The sequence below is a fragment of the Sinocyclocheilus grahami genome, unplaced genomic scaffold, assembly GCF_001515645.1.
Source record: "Sinocyclocheilus grahami isolate Dianchi unplaced genomic scaffold, SAMN03320097.WGS_v1.1 scaffold325.1, whole genome shotgun sequence".
NCBI lineage: Eukaryota > Metazoa > Chordata > Actinopteri > Cypriniformes > Cyprinidae > Sinocyclocheilus > Sinocyclocheilus grahami.
In genome coordinates, this window is record NW_015505504.1 from 659,387 (window position 1) to 675,728 (window position 16,342).

General features: G+C 39.4%; 3 protein-coding genes across 3 annotated transcripts in view; all 3 read left to right on the forward strand.

Annotated features, from left to right (window-relative positions):
* Positions 1-3,941, forward strand: part of LOC107602388 (KAT8 regulatory NSL complex subunit 1-like) — a 12,378-nt gene extending 8,437 nt beyond the window's left edge. Inside the window, exons 9-12 of the mRNA XM_016294876.1 lie at positions 781-907; positions 1,044-1,147; positions 2,133-2,301; positions 2,633-3,941. Coding sequence (XP_016150362.1) covers positions 781-907; positions 1,044-1,147; positions 2,133-2,301; positions 2,633-2,950 — 718 coding nt within the window. The 3' untranslated portion in view covers positions 2,951-3,941. The remainder of the gene's footprint in view (positions 1-780; positions 908-1,043; positions 1,148-2,132; positions 2,302-2,632) is intronic.
* Positions 3,942-6,335: 2,394 nt separating this feature from the next.
* Positions 6,336-11,472, forward strand: LOC107602361 (protein asteroid homolog 1-like). The gene is made up of 6 exons (XM_016294840.1): positions 6,336-6,344; positions 6,747-6,888; positions 7,300-7,673; positions 7,749-7,962; positions 8,163-8,355; positions 10,203-11,472. The coding sequence occupies exons 1-6, from the start codon at positions 6,336-6,338 to the stop codon at positions 10,579-10,581; spliced, it is 1,311 nt and encodes a 436-aa protein (XP_016150326.1). The 3' UTR covers positions 10,582-11,472.
* Positions 11,473-13,124: 1,652 nt separating this feature from the next.
* Positions 13,125-16,342, forward strand: part of LOC107602362 (acetylcholinesterase collagenic tail peptide-like) — an 8,390-nt gene continuing 5,172 nt past the window's right edge. Inside the window, exon 1 of the mRNA XM_016294841.1 lies at positions 13,125-13,349. Within this exon, the coding sequence (XP_016150327.1) occupies positions 13,298-13,349 (52 nt within the window). The 5' untranslated portion in view covers positions 13,125-13,297. The remainder of the gene's footprint in view (positions 13,350-16,342) is intronic.

The window sequence follows — 16,342 nt, forward strand, 5'->3', positions numbered from 1 at the left end:
ATATATATATATATATATATATATATATATATATATATATATATATATATATGCGCTTATGTGTGAAAAAATTATTCAGACACCAGATATAATTTTTTCAATTTTTTTACTAGTGTGTGCAGGACACTATAGTTCATTTCTGTAAGTGAGGATAGCAAAATAAAGTAAACTTTGACATATTACCCAAAAATTCTTCATACAATGGACTACCAGTAAAATGTATAAGAATTTGGGTCCAAAAATGATTCAGACACTTTGACCTGACCATGTTTTGCTTAAGTGTTATCTGTCATTATCAAGATGAATATGTTCTTCTGACACAGTTTAACTCTGAGTTCTTGTCATATTTTATTACCGTTTTCTAAACTATGGCGAATAAACTGACAATGTGTGAAATGTTAAAGGTGTCTGAATAAACTTTGCTTTGACTGCATATACTATATACTGTATATATATATATATATATATATATATATATATATATATATATAAAATGAAATATACACAACTTCAGAGAGCAAATGATTAAACAAGCTCTTCTTTTACACTACATTTACTTAAAATTCAGTAATACATTTTTAAAAACATTTTTTGTTGTTGTTGACATGGCTTTTAGTAGATTTGGGATGTGAGAGAATGAGAAACATCACAGCTGTTAATTGGCCAAGCTAGCAAGTTGTTTGGCTGATGCTGATAGTCTTAAATCGTTGGCTGATATATAAGTCTAGCACTATTGTTGATGAAAAATGTGTAACTATGTGCCCTATGTCGTGTGTTTAGCTGGAGGGAGCTGGACTCTCTCTCAGGGCTCTCTAAAAACCAGGAAGGGGCACATGCCCTGTTATTCAATTACAATAACACACAGTACCAGCCCAATGGGGAAGGGCTGGACAATGAGGAGGAAGAGGTTTGTATGCCTTTGTATATTCAGTTTTTTCTTTACATGCTTTCTCATAAACATGCCTGGTATTTTGTCTCGATTTTTTTCGACCATTCAGAATTATCTCTGTATTAGTATGACAATACTTGCAATGTTTGCATAGGTGGAGGATCTCTCTGACGCTGTGTTTCTGAGCCGCCATGCACTGTGTGAGAGCAGAGAGAGGAGTCGGTGGGGGAGCTGGGCTCGCAGACGTCGCCGGGGCAGGTGAGAGAAATTTGTGTGTGAGAGGCATATGTGATGGAGAATATTTAAACGGCTGTCAGAATAATGTTTTTTAACAACAGGGATCGATTTGTAATTAAATATTTTAAAATGCTGTATGTTTGGAACATTAAATAAACTCAACGGGTTAAAGCTAGCTTAGCTTTTAGGGCACGTTCTTCAACATATTAAGCCACAAGGCTTATGAGGGTGAAACAAATTCCAAAAATATAAAAAATATTAAATTACATAAAAGAAAAAAAACACAAAAAGAATATAAAATAAAATATAATAATAATGTTTAAAAATATATATTAAAAAATTATAATATTCTAGTTCAGCAAGGATGCATTCGATTTGATCAATTGATAGTAAAGACATTCATAATATTACAAAGATTTTTATTTTAAAAATATGCTGTTCTTTTGAACTTTCTATTCATTAAAGAATCCTGAAAAAGTAAGGAGTAATGGTTGCTGAAATTCATTTTTTCTATCACATGAGTAATTTATACTTTAAAATATATTAAAACAGAAAATATTATATTTTAAAGATAAAAAATAATAAGTAATAATAATTCACAATATTACTGTTTTTACTGTATTTTTGATCGCATAAATGCATCCTTGGTGAGCATAAGATACTTATTTCAGAAACCATTAATGCAGAAATTTGAGGCCTGTAAGATTTTTTTAGAGGTTAGAAGTAGATCGCATTAATGGTTAATGTCATATCATGACTTTTACATAAAATATATATTTGTGTAGTTAACAAATAACTTGCACATGTAAATTTTTTGCACTTCAAGAATGTAGGTTAAAATGTTACAGATGTATAAAGGGTAGTTTGGTACTGAAGCTTACACATACACTTATTTCATGCACTCTCTCAATTAATATGTGGCCATAAAACTGGGTAGTTTTAAAATAAACTGCAGGACGCTGTGGTCAACTCTTGAAATTTCACTCTGCTTGACTTCCTCCCTCAGATCTTCTTCCTCCTACCATGGGGATGGGAAGAGCTCCAGGGGATTGGAGCTGACACCTGGCTCTCCAGATTTCAGGCAAAGTCATTTTGCAGAAGGAGATGTCTCGCCATGCAGTCCCTTCTGTACTGGAATGGAGGATCCCTTCAGCCAGGCTGAGGATGAACAGCAGGTGTGTGTGTGTGTGTGTGTGTGTGTGTGTGTGTGTGTGAGAGAGAGAGAGAGAGAGAGAGGAGGAGGAGGACTTAATGTTCTTTTCAACTTTATTATTGCTGTAACAATGTCAATTAGCACTTTAGTTGGAAGAACATCCTGTAGTTCAAAAATTTTTATTTCTCCATGTATCATTAAATCCTTGAGTCTTCTTTTGGGGGCTATTTGTGCATCCTGAAAGATATATGCTTAATATTCTTTACATTGTGAGAGAATATAAATGCATATAATAAACCCTGGTGTTTTGGAGTTTAATAACCTCAATGAATCATCTTCTTCTACATTTGCAGGCTGCACTGCCATGGGAATGCCGGTCATTCCCCTTGCAGGAGTCAGAACTTCAGTGGCTGCAGGAGGAGGAAGAGGCGGAGCCCGACGAGGACCCGTGCACCACCAGCGGCCGCAGCCAAAGCACGGACTCGGGCATCTCTGTGGGCAGCCTGGAGCTCTCCCCGAGGACCCCTCAGCCCCCTCAGCAGCACTCAGGCACAGAGCGAGCCTCCCCTCACACACTGTCCTGCAAACCAGCCACCCCGACGACAGTCTCTACAGCTCAGGATTCACCCACACTTCCTCTTTCCTTATACTCTTCCTCTCCTTTATCATAGCGCATCATTTGTCCAACTGTTTTTTCTGCTCTAGTATGAAAACAAAACCACAGGTCCCAATGCCATTGACCCTGTCCATCCATTTATCTAACCACAAGCACCTTGTGTCCTAACATTCTGTGCCCTTTCCCTGAACCCTCTGGAGCCTTACATAAAACCACAGAGCCTATTATTTATAATCTTCCCTCAAACCTTCACTCATTCGCCCAATAACAAGTGCATCTTCACCAACAACCCAGTTTGGCCATTAAGCATCTCTGGTCCTTCCCTTATACATCCTTTCAACTCTTCTTCACCAGCCTGCCCCCGATACAGCTGCCGTTCAATCTGATGCTACTTTAATGAACAGATGGTGTCTGTTTTTCCATTGTTTATTCATTTTTTGAACCTGTCTAAAGCTTTTTCTCCAGCTATGTCAGTCAGTCATTTTGTGTTTTAGTTAAATCCTTGTTTAAAGCTCTATGCTGTTTTCACAGATAAACGATGTTACACCAACATGGGACGAACTCAATTTGTAAACTCTTGGTTATTGATCTCCATATAAAGGCACTACATATTACCCTCATATTCTGTGACCTTATTCATGTGTTGTATTGTATGTATTCCGCAGAGATGTATGCATCATAGCATTTCAAGTCTGTTTCATGCTCTCTGGGATGCTACATGTGTCTTTCCTCTTTCCTTTTGAGCTCAACACAAGTATTTTTTTTTTTTTTTAATTTACATATGACGTGCTATGTGTGTGTGTGTGTGTATATATTATGTTAAAGGAAGAGTGATAGTTCTTGTGTTAATCAGAGAGTGTATGTGTGTGTGTGTGATTTAGACAGGTCTGCTGTACTGCTGCATTAGGGGGTAGCGTTGAATAAAAACATAATTTTGTAGGAACACAACAAAACTAAGTAAAGTAAATGGAATTTCTACTTGAAACGCACATAATGCTCTCAATGCAAAGACGTAATAAAAGGAATAAACACATAAATGCAAACTACTTTTGCTTGATGCTTATTTACTTATTAATGTTCCTGTATAGAAGAGCATTTAAAAAAATGTCACAAAGTAATTATGAGACAGTAATAATTATGAGAATTAAAATTGACATACTAAATCATTAATATGAGACAACATCTCCAAATTATTAGATAAATAGTATTAATGGAAAGGTTTTTTTTTTTCAGTTTTTATTTTTTCATTTTCATAATTACCTTTTTTTTTCATCATTACTACTTCTTATGTCAGTTTCCACTTCATCTCAATTATGATTTAGTAGCCTATGCTTAATTATGATTTACCAAAGCATGTTTTTTTTTACTTATCTGGTGAAAATGGGCTTTCATATTCCTGCCTATTTGTCCTAAAGGTATAGTATTATTTCATCAAAACAATCTCATTTATTCATTTATATGATTTATTTTCTCTTTTTTGTCATCGTTTACTTACCCCCATGGAGTACTAACCCATTTTCTTTATTCTGTGATACACAAAGGAGATCTTGTAGTTTAAGCTATTTTCATTCAGTTTGATGTAAAAACAATAGACTAAGTATGTCTTGCATCCTTTAATGTTAGCGAACATTGCAAATAAATTGGTTGCAAAACGGTATCCACTCACGTTTAACCTTTTTGTCTGGTTGTTATGGTCAGATTTTTTTTTATTAGATTACTACATGTTATAGCCTAGCCAATGATCACTAGATTTTATACAGATGTTATTATAATGATTCTGTAAAGCATGATCAGCACCCAAATATTGTATATAATAATGTGGAAGTTGCTGCCTTTTGCCTTGGCGTGACATCTCACTTTTCGCAGACAGTGCAAAGTCAAAGTACCTACAATAACTTCAAAATAGCGGTAAAAATCAAGTTTGAGATCATTAAAACATCTAATTGCCAGATTTCCAGTGTCCTACCCATAATTATTTTTTTCTGGACAAATAAAAAATTTTAAAGCCAATTTTTAAGTTTCAGTCTAGCGAGTTTCACACTCTGGAGCAGAGCTGTCCACCTGTCACTCAAGTAGCCACGCCCTTAATTATGCAGAACTTTAAGGCTTAAAGGCGGGTCATATGATGCCATTTCAATTTTTCCTTTCTCTTTGGAGTGTTACAAGTTCTTGGTGCATAAAGAAGATTTGTAAAGTTGCAAAGACTAAAGTCTCAAATCCAAAGAGATATTCTTTATAAAAGTTAAGAGTCAGCCACGCCTACCTAAAACAGCTCATTCTAACACGCCCCCACATATCTACGTCACTATGTGGGAAGATTTGCATAACGCCGCCCAAATGTTCACGCAAAGAAAGACGGCATAACTTTTATTCTTGCTGTAGTATTGTTGTTGCCGCCACCATGTCGTAAAGACGCTGTGTGCTTCGTTGTGAAAGCGAAACTACTTTGTTTGGTCTTCCAAAAGAGGACGATATCTGCTTCATCATGCCTGGAGCTGATCCGTGCTGGTTGCTGAGGAAATACTACAACTTTGCGCTGTCGATTGCTGGATCGGCTTTCACCGTGGACGAAGCGGAGTCCAGCCGCCCCCCCGCCTCTGCTCACTCTAGCCCTCCGGCCATTCCTCACTTCCTCACGCGGCCTCTGCTCACTGTAGGCCGCCGTGTATGACGCTGTTTCGTTGTGAAAGCGAAACTACTTTGTTTGGCTGTTTGGCCGAGGACGATATCTGCTTCATCATGCCTGGAGCTGATCCGTGCTGGTTGCTGAGGAAATACTACAACTTTGCGCTGTCGATTGCTGGATCGGCTTTCACCGTGGACGAAGCGGAGTCCAGCCCGGAGTCGACACCTGTCCTTCCGGACTCTCCTTCGTCAAAATCGCCGGCCGCGCCATTCTCAAGCCCACCCGCCTCTGCTCACTCTAGCCCTCCGGCCATTCCTCACGCTAGCCCCCGGCCTCTGCTCACTTACTATTTTTCAGCCTTGGCGATGTGCTCGTGAGCTTCGTTGATTTTTTGCGCCATCGTGTTAAATAAGGCCTTTACACCTGAACGATTCAGATAAATACATAAAGGACTCGGTCCGCGGCAGATCAAACGCTGCTCGTGTTGTTGTCACCCGATGACGACGCTAAAGCGGACTTCCGGGTTACTACGTCACCTCGCTCTGAATCCTACACTCTGTATTCTACATATTGTAGTCTATGTTCAATATTTTTCTATACGATATGTTGGAATGGCTATTATGTTCATTGGGTGTAATATGACTGACATTTAATAATAATAATAATTAGAAAAAAAACATTAGGACATATCAGAACTGACCAATGACTTCAAGCTGTGTTTGCTGCCCACTATCGGCTACACGAGGCATTACAAGACCACATTATAAACACTCCACGAACAGCAAGACTTCAAATTAATATTAAACACAACTAGATGCATCTAGTGAGCTCATTTTCTATATTTAGGTATAACAGCATTTAGTATGTCACAGTGCAAGAAATTGCTTCAATTGTGTTCAAATTAATTTCACTAACACGTCTTGCAAAACTAAGAATATACAATATTCTTCCATGAACTACTTTCTCAATCATGGCTTTTGGATAGAGCAGCTTAAAGCTTCACTGCTGCAGTATCTGATACATGTGCACTTATAAACACAGGCAGTGGTGCATATGTTTGATTATAGATGCACAGGAGACACAAAAATATACAAAGAATTAAAAATACCAGTACATGGTTGGCATTTCTTTAATAAACATTTGCCAAAGGGGGGGGGTCATCTTCATACAAAAAGACATTGTTGCTCATCTCCTCGAAGTCAGTTAAACGTCTCTTTACTTTCAGTTTTACAACGGCTATAGACGAGAGCCGGCAGGAGCGTTGATCCGTTCACTCGTTCAGCAGATTCAGCAGCTCAGTCGAGAAGTGCTACCAGTCTCTCCGGAGTCCTTCACAAGCCCCTCCAGCGAACTACCCTTGCCACAGAGCCCGTAATTGCTGAATCATTAGAAATGAAGAAAAAAAAACCAAAAAAAAGGGCCCAAAAAAAAAAAAAAAAACGAATCTACCCCCGCCCCCCAAAGCCGTAAACCTAGGGGAAACACTGTAATTGTTGTAAAGCATTAACATTCCAAAAGTTATTTACAGTGAATTACAGACATATAAAATAACTTGATAATTGGCTGAAACTTAAAATGTCTTTGTTACATAATAAGCACAATAATTAGTTTTACAATTTAAATGCACACATATTGACATCCCGGTAGTTTATTGATCTGCAAAGGGAATTCTTAAGTAGATATCCACTGTATTTTTTTAAATTAAATTGTCAACTATCAAGCATCTTTACTTCATTAATATGACATTTTTCTTTCATTTTATATATATATATAAGCAGCACTGGTTTCTCAACCTGAATGGCTTTTAAGGATGGTTGCATCAGGTAGGCTGTCGTCCTTTGTCTTGGATGTGCTTGTACACCAGAAGGTTCTGCTGGTTGCACAGGTGGAGAATAGTCACCTGCCTAGCAGTCATACAAGCTCAGTGAGTATCCGAAAGACCATCTACAGCCTTCTGCTTGAAAAGGCAAGACAGGATAGTCGAGTCACCCATAGAGGAAGGGGAAGACAATCTCAGGGTAAAGGAGGACAGCAATGTAACATCCCATGTGTTGATGAGTATGACAGACAAGAACTTAATCTCAAGAAAAACACAGTGGAGGCTCTCCGACCCAACTGTGTGCCACAGCTGACTCTTGCAGCAATTGACAAGGTGGATAACTATTTCTGCATGTAAATATTGTCTGTATATTGTTCCACCAATTGCCTTTTGGTTTTTTTATTATAGGCGTCTACACAAGTGAGGCTGCAGGTGTTGTTGGGAACACTTGGTGTGATGGACAGTGTTTTACAGCCTTTACCCCCTCATTTTTGCCTTCCTGTGTGTGTGACGTATTTCTGGATGAACAACTGTAAACCAAAGCCCAGTCATCCTCTACTGCAGGCCATATTGTTGGGACTGGTGCACGGGGAACTCAGCTGGAGAAGAGCCCATCCTAATGGTATCTCTGATCCCTTTTTTACTCAACATCTGTCTCAGGTGTTTGGTTTGAGAAAAAATATATTGAGAGATTGACATAAATTGTAGATAAAATCTATTATGACGTGAATGAAATTTACTTGCTTATCAACTTGACGTCTTCAGTTTTTAGAGCTTTAATCACCTTCAGTCATATCTTGTTTTGCTCTCTCTATCATGCAGACCCACTATTTGGCAGCAAAGCTTCTGCTTCTGTATGTCAGAGATTATCTCAGCTACGGGTCAATCCAGGACAAAGGAGGGGCCTTGATCTGGGTTTGGCCCATTTGCTCAGCCAGTGGCAGTCATGTATGTGGGTGGCGTTGTTCCTGAACCAGTTACTGGGCTTCCCGCTACCTGAACCTCAATGTGCCTGGTAGGGTTTGGCCATAAAACAATCCCAGTGAAATATTTCGTAGTTCTCATCATTGCTGTTTTGAATAAATAATCACCTTCTTCATTTATCAGATTTGCCCTAAAAAGATTATAGTATATGGGGGACAAATACAACTATAATCATATTTGTATGTAATATCTTTTTGTATGTAATATCTTTGGACAAAACAACTATATACAGGGGTGCACATACGTTTTTTTAGCCTGGTTTGGTCCTCACACTGCACATAGTGTGACCCATTAAATACAACTATAAAAAATAAAGTAATCGTAGTGATAATATTGTTGCACTTTATTTTAGTAAAAAAAAAAAAATAATAATAAACTAAATAATAAAGTGTGATAATACTATTATATTTTAAAATAAAAAGGGAGTATTAAATACAAATACAACTATTTTAGAGTAAACTTAAAATGCTAATTTTTTTTTTTAATACTTTTTTTAAAAGATACATTTTCATCATTTTCAAACTTAAAATCAGCAGGTTTTTATTTTGGCGGGTTGCCGGCAAGTAAGTATATGCGCTTCTGGGACAAATACAACTATAATCATATTTGTATGTAATATCTTTTTGTATGTAATATCTTTGGACAAAACAACTATATACAGGGGTGCACATACGTTTTTTTAGCCTGGTTTGGTCCTCACACTGCACATAGTGTGACCCATTAAATACAACTATAAAAAATAAAGTAATCGTAGTGATAATATTGTTGCACTTTATTTTAGTAAAAAAAATATATATAAATAAACTAAATAATAAAGTGTGATAATACTATTATATTTTAAAATAAAAAGGGAGTATTAAATACAAATACAACTATTTTAGAGTAAACTTAAAATGCTAATTTTTTTTTTTAATACTTTTTTTAAAAGATACATTTTCATCATTTTCAAACTTAAAATCAGCAGGTTTTTATTTTGGCGGGTTGCCGGCAAGTAAGTACATGCGCTTCTGGGTTTAGCGCTGCCGACTGAAGCGCATCAGTGAATGAAATGTCACAGTTTTGCATTGTGCTTTGAAAACGGCAGAGGGTAGCCTAGATATATTTATCTATTCAGTTTGAATAGAAATCTTATACAGTATTACAGTTTGTCGATCTAAAATGGTGCTAATATTTACTTCTTTTTTTAAAAGATACATTTTCATCATTTTCAAACTTAAAATCAGCAGGTTTTTATTTTGGCGGGTTGCCGGCAAGTAAGTATATGCGCTTCTGGGTTTAGCGCTGCCGACTGAAGCGCATCAGTGAATGAAATGTCACAGTTTTGCATTGTGCTTTGAAAACGGCAGAGGGTAGCCTAGATATATTTATCTATTCAGTTTGAATAGAAATCTTATACAGTATTACAGTTTGTCGATCTAAAATGGTAATTGTGCATTAACAGCTGTCATGTCGGTACGCAAATGCGCTGTCAGAACTTATTTACACAGCGCATTTTTTATTTTGGTCGCGAATGCGCACCTGCATACCACTTATGTGCACCCCTTACTATCTATCTCTCTCTATATATATATATATATTGTGTAATATATAAAGTAATCGTAATAATACATTTAAAATATTTAACAAATAATTTTAAGATTTGTATGTAATATTATTAGATAAATCACATGAATTATATAAAAAATATGCATATACATAATTCATATGATTTTTCTACATCAAATTTATTACAAAAAATATCATTATAATTGTATTATTAGTACTTTATATATGATTTATTTATACATAATTTAAGTATATTTAATAAGTATATTTTAATTTAAGTATATTATTTACAGTATATTTATTATATCATATTGCTGTCTGTGTTTCTCAAAGGGTTTTCAGTGGTACTCTGCTGCATGGTCTTGAGGCTGCCATAAGAGGGGGTCACCAATGTGAGTCTCTGCTTGCAGGGGACGCTGTTGCTTGGCAGCTCTACTCCATCCTGTTTGAGGCATTGACGGGTCCTGCAGTATCAGCAACAGCAAGCAGGGGTAGAGGAGAGGAGCAGAGACAGGCACAGCAAAGAGGGAGGGGCCATGGTGGGAGAGGACGGGGCAATGAAGGGAGAGGGCGGGGCAATGAAGGGAGAGGGCGGGGAAATGGGGGAGGAAGGAGGGGCAACAGAAACCGAGCAATGACCTCTTCAGACAATGCTTTGGACAACAGGTTTGCCCTGTTGACCTTTGACGAATGTCAGCAGTGGTGGGCTTGAAATGGGAGCGGGAAATGAAAGATTAGATTTGAAAGGTTAGTTTAGGAGAGGAGAATAAAGAATTTCAGAGATAGATATGTTTTTAGCTATGTTTTTATGCGGCCTTTCACTTTATAAAAGCATGATATGGCTGAGGATGTGCCACTTTTTTCCGAAGAGAGTAGCTTTTACCAACTTCATTTCAGGAAACACAAAATTGTTTTATTTACTATGAAAATGTTTTACTATGAGAGCTGTTATACATGCACTAGGTTAATCTATTTTGCAGCTACATTATGAAAATGGTCTGTTTAATGTAGCCTTTTATACTATTGAATTGAATTAACTTTTATGAAAAAGAATGTAGATTTTATATATTATCAAATGACTCTTTTAGGACCAATGCCTTTTTATTAAATATTTATGGTGATAATTTGCTAGTACAATTAATGTTTTTAATTGGAGCAGATTCCTCTCCTTAATTATGTAACGCTTGATTATTGTGCCATTGAGACACCAATATGGTGTAGAAACCTTCAGTGTCATTCTGTTTCAAAATGGCACACAATCTCTTGCTTCCTTGCGGTCGCTCTCTGAAATTACCTGCAGACTGAAATTAAGAGCCAAATTATCAATTGCCGTTTTATTGGGAAGTCTTATTGTGCTCTAGTGGATGTCAATCAAGGCACATCCTTACAAGAAACTTGTCTTAATTTTCATATGTCTTGGCAGAAGTGAGTGCCACTTTTTTTGCCATAAATAGGATGTATTGGCTTGAGGTATGAGTGAAATATCATTTATTTTTCAAAGTATTTGTTTCTGAAATGTCTGAATGCACTTAAACATGAAAGGTTCTGTTGATGATAGGGCTGTGGTGATTCGTCGATTAGACTATTCGATTTTTAAAAATCCTCGACTTCATTTTGCTTGCGTCGACTAATCTGTAAAATACCGGAAGTGGCGAGTTTCATGGACGAGGATCCATAAAACACATTATCATAATTAAGCATAATTGTAAATTCACAAACGCTACAATTTAATTAAATAATTATATGCGATGCCGTTCTAATACAGTATATGCGCTTTAATTATTTACATGCATGTAGGTTAAGTACGTGCGTCACACAGCGGCTCCGTTCACAGTAGTTCCACAGGAACTGTTATTATTTACACGTCTCAAACTCCATCTCTGCATGTTGTTGTGAGTTTGAGTTTATTATAACGTTCATCTGGGAATGCAACGTGCGCCATTCAGGGCTCTACAGTGCGACCATTTGAAAACTACTGCGTGCGACTATGAAATAATATTTAGGAGCAGCTGTGCGACTGACCCGATCCGCGTGATTCGTCGATTTTTATTAGACTATTCGATTTAAAAAAATCCTCGACTTCATTTTGCTTGCGTCGACTAATCTGTAAAATACCGGAAGTGGCGAGTTTCATGGACGAGGATCCATAAAACACATTATCATAATTAAGCATAATTGTAAATTCACAAACGCTACAATTTAATTAAATAATTATATGCGATGCCGTTCTAATACAGTATATGCGCTTTAATTATTTACGTGCATGTAGATTAAGTACGTGCGTCACACAGCGGCTCCGTTCACAGTAGTTCCACAGGAACTGTTATTATTTACACGTCTCAAACTCCATCTCTGCATGTTGTTGTGAGTTTGAGTTTATTATAACGTTCATCTGGGAATGCAACGTGCGCCATTCAGGGCTCTACAGTGCGACCATTTGAAAACTACTGCGTGCGACTATGAAATAATATTTAGGAGCAGCTGTGCGACTGACCCGATCCGCATATTTGTGTTTGCGCTGAGGGAGCTTCAAAGGTTCTAACCCCAACAAACAGAACGTTCCCATTTGGTTATTTTTTTGGGAACCAAATAAGAGTGTTCTGGGAACGTTCCCTGTAGGTTATTTTTAGGTTTCGTTTTATAACCTAAAGAGAACCTTCCTAGAACGTTTCTCTGCAGGTTATTTTTAATTAAATTTTTATAACCTAAAGGGAATGTTCCCAGAAGGTTCCCTGCAGGTTATTTTTAGACGTTATTTTTATAACCTAAAGGGAATGTTCCCAGAAGGTTCCCTGTAGGTTATTTTTAGACGTTATTTTTATTACCTAAAGGAAACGTTCCCGGAACGTTCCCTGTAGGTTATTTTTAGTTGTCATAACCATGTAAACTAATTAAAACTTTGCAGATGTTTCTGATTATTCTAATGATGAAATGTGTATTTTTAATCATAAACAAACCATTTTTGCAGAATTTCATGTCTGAAATAAGCTTTTAATAAAGTGTAGACATCAAAGTAGTCAATTATAATGCATTATAATGATAATATAATTCCAACTTTATAGCTGAAATTAAGCCAAGGTTAAGCGTAGTCTGAAAAGCATATCATAAACACTGGGTTCCCTCTCATAGGCTCACTTTGATGCTGCGATGACGTCATCGCTTTGGGAACACCTTTGGTGTGACGAATGTCTGAAGCCCTTATACATCACACTAGGGCTGCACGATTAATCGCAAGCGAACACCAATTTATTGGCCAAATAGCGCTTAGCACCGCCCTCAATGCGCACGTGCTATTTCCATCAGATTTAATTTCCTTCAGGAAGCTAATCATCTGTCGCCCGTAAGAAAGTGTTATTTTATCATGTTCTCAGCTAAATTCTTCTAAGAGCAGTTTACTCCTCTTCAGAGGACACGATGAGCTACAGGAGATGGATCGAGCCGTGTTGACAGGTCCATCGCAGGAGGAGACACTCATGACAGGTGCGTGCAATGTTTGGGCGTTTCTGTGGTTGCCAAGGCACCGCACGAGACGGTCGCTTGGGGTGACGCAAGTTCTCTCCTTTTCTCTCGCTCTCTCCAGGCCATGTCCAAGCACCATGTGCAACCGCACAAGCGTAAGAGCGCTACAGGGACCCCGTGGTCTTCTTCAATGATAATTTGCGGCCTACCCTGGAAGCTTGCGATGCGATGTCTTTCGGTTGTATGGCGTATGACGAAGACGTGCTGTCCACAGCGGCCTCCGATTCGGAGGATTTATTGGGTGAAGTGTGCAGTTCTCTCCCTCCGAGTGGACAGGAGAAACGCACCTCCCCGTCTTACAGCAAACTATTAGACGTTGTAACACGCGCTGTGAATAAGCTGGGGTTAGAGTGGGATAGCGAGCCGGCGCAAAATCAGACCCAGTCGAAACTGGACGATCGATTTTTGTCCAGCCGCACTCCGTCTCAGCCCCGTAGGCCTCTCCCCTTCTTCCAAGATCTCCACCATGAGGTTTCGAGACCTTGGAAACAACCTTTTTTCAGTGCACATCACTAATCCCGCGGCCGCTGATTTCGCCACGGTTTCTAAAATGGCGGATCATGGCTATGCGGCGATGCCGGCCGTAGAAGAGACTCTTGCGGCACATCTCGCTCCAAATTCTGCGCCGTCTTGGAAGTCACGCCCTCTGCTGCCGTCCAAGCCGTGTAGGGTTACTTCCGCTTTGATCAGAAAATCTTACATGGCCGCTGGGCAGGCCGCGGCTACACTACATTCTATGGGTGTACTCCAGGCTTATCAGGCAGTTTTGCTCAAGGAGCTGGACGAGGGGGAAGGCCTGACCCCAGAGGCCGTTAAAGAGCTCAGACGAGCTACTGACTTGGCGCTAAGGGCTACCAAGCACACGGCTCGAGCAGTGGGCAGGTCCATGGCAGGCTTAGTGTCAGCTGAGCACCATCTTTGGCTTACTCTCACTTACATTAAGGAGAAGGACAGGACCTTTCTTTTGGACGCCCCCATTTCGAGTGACGGTCTGTTCGGAGATTCGGTCACTATGGTCGTGGAAAAGTTTCAAGAAGCGAAACAGCAGTCCGCCGCGTTTCGTCAGCTCATCCCACGCAGGGCTAGGGAAGTAGAGCGTCAGCCACCTGCGGCTCGTTCACGCTCGTCCTCCTTACAGCGTCATGAGCCATCACCTAAGTTACCCCCTCGTAAGGACTGGGGTCCTAGGTCTCGAACCGCACAAGCGTATTCGCCTCTCTCGCTGTGGCCTCCTGACTCCGATCTTGACGGTCCTGCCGCATATTGCGCCTCGGGCAGTTTTAGGTCGAGTCCTTACGACGAGCACCCTCTCGGATACTCTGTGCGTTCCAGCCTTCAGCGTTCGAAAGAAAGCCCAAGGGTCATGCGAGTATGGCCTGTTTATGACGGCCTTCAAAGTTCCCACCTTTGGGGTGGGGGGCAGGCCCGACAGGACAATCGGACATCATCCCGTTATAGCTTCTTCCGCCACTCAGGTGCTCCGGGATCCTATACGGGAGAATCAGGCGTACGTTCCAACAGAAACAGAAAGCCCAAGACCCCTGGCAGACTATTGGGCCAAATAATATTGGATCTGACCAGTTGTTTGTGTGTTTTGGTGGTAGGAGCAGAGGTTCTGCTGTCACTAAACAGCGAATTTTAGCTGTCATGAATTTTAGGAGGCTATCTCTGGCCTATGAGGCGCGTGGCTTGACTTCGCCTCTAGGTGTGCATGCTCATTCTACGAGAGCAGTGGCCTCTTCTCAGGCCTTTTTCAAGGGGTCCTCGATGGAAGATGTTTGTGCTGCGGCAGGATGGACCTCTCGTAGCACCTTCATTAAGTTTTACAGTCTGGATGTGAGGATGGCTCCTGGCTCCCGGGTCTTATCCGCTTGAGCAGACGCTTTCCTCGGTCTTCCAGCTATCCAAGGTACGTCAGGCGTTATGGTATAGCGTTCCCAAAGCGATGACGTCATCGCAGCATCAAAGTGAGCCTATGAGAGGGAACATCTCGGTTACGTATGTAACCTTGGTTCCCTGAATAGGGGAACGAGATGCTGCGATGCTCGGCCGTTCCGTACCTTGATAGCGCTTCTTCGAAAATCAGTGAAATCTGAAGGAAATAGCGCGCAGCATGCTATATAGCTCACTTACGTGCGCATTGAGGGCGGTGCTAAGTGCTATTTGGCCAATAAATTGGCCTGATGGTATAAGGGCTTCAGACATTCCTCACACGAAGGTGTTCCCAAAGCGATGACGTCATCGCAGCATCTCATTCCCCTATTCAGGGAACCAAGGAGATGTTTTTTTTGTATCTTTCTTTACTGCGCGCCTCTGATCTGCACGCGCTTTTCTCCTGTCTTCCACATTAAGCCGCGCACGCGCATAATTTAAAAATGAACGGTCATTTCGTTTTACTGACTAGCATTCGTTTATTGACATCTTTATTGTAGAAATACTTATAATTAATAAATGTGAGAGTAAATATTGTGATTTCAGAGAGATTTGACACGTCTAATTGAAGAGAACATGTTAAACGAGAGTTGTTGTTTTTTTTACTGACCAAAAGAGAGAAGCACATCATCGTTAATTCAGTGGTAAGAAATGAATTAAATGTTCTCCTACTTAAAGTCAAATGTTACTCATTTTTAATGTTTGGAAAAATAAAATTCATTTTTAAACCCCAATATTTTGTTGAAGTCATTATTTGGTGCTTAAGAAGCGTAAAATCAGGGTTATTATATGGTACATGGTAGTTAAACGGATAATGAACGGATAATTCAATCTCATTTAATGCTCCTTATGATGGTTAAATGTGCTCTGATTATCTAAACAAGAGTTTAGTACTGATTATTGAGGTAACGTTACATATCCGTCCGTCTTCCATGGCGCTTAGAACAAGTGTCTTATCATTTATTATACTACATAGCATTATATAGGGTGCGAACTACGGGGGAGCTAGGGGGAGCTCGGCT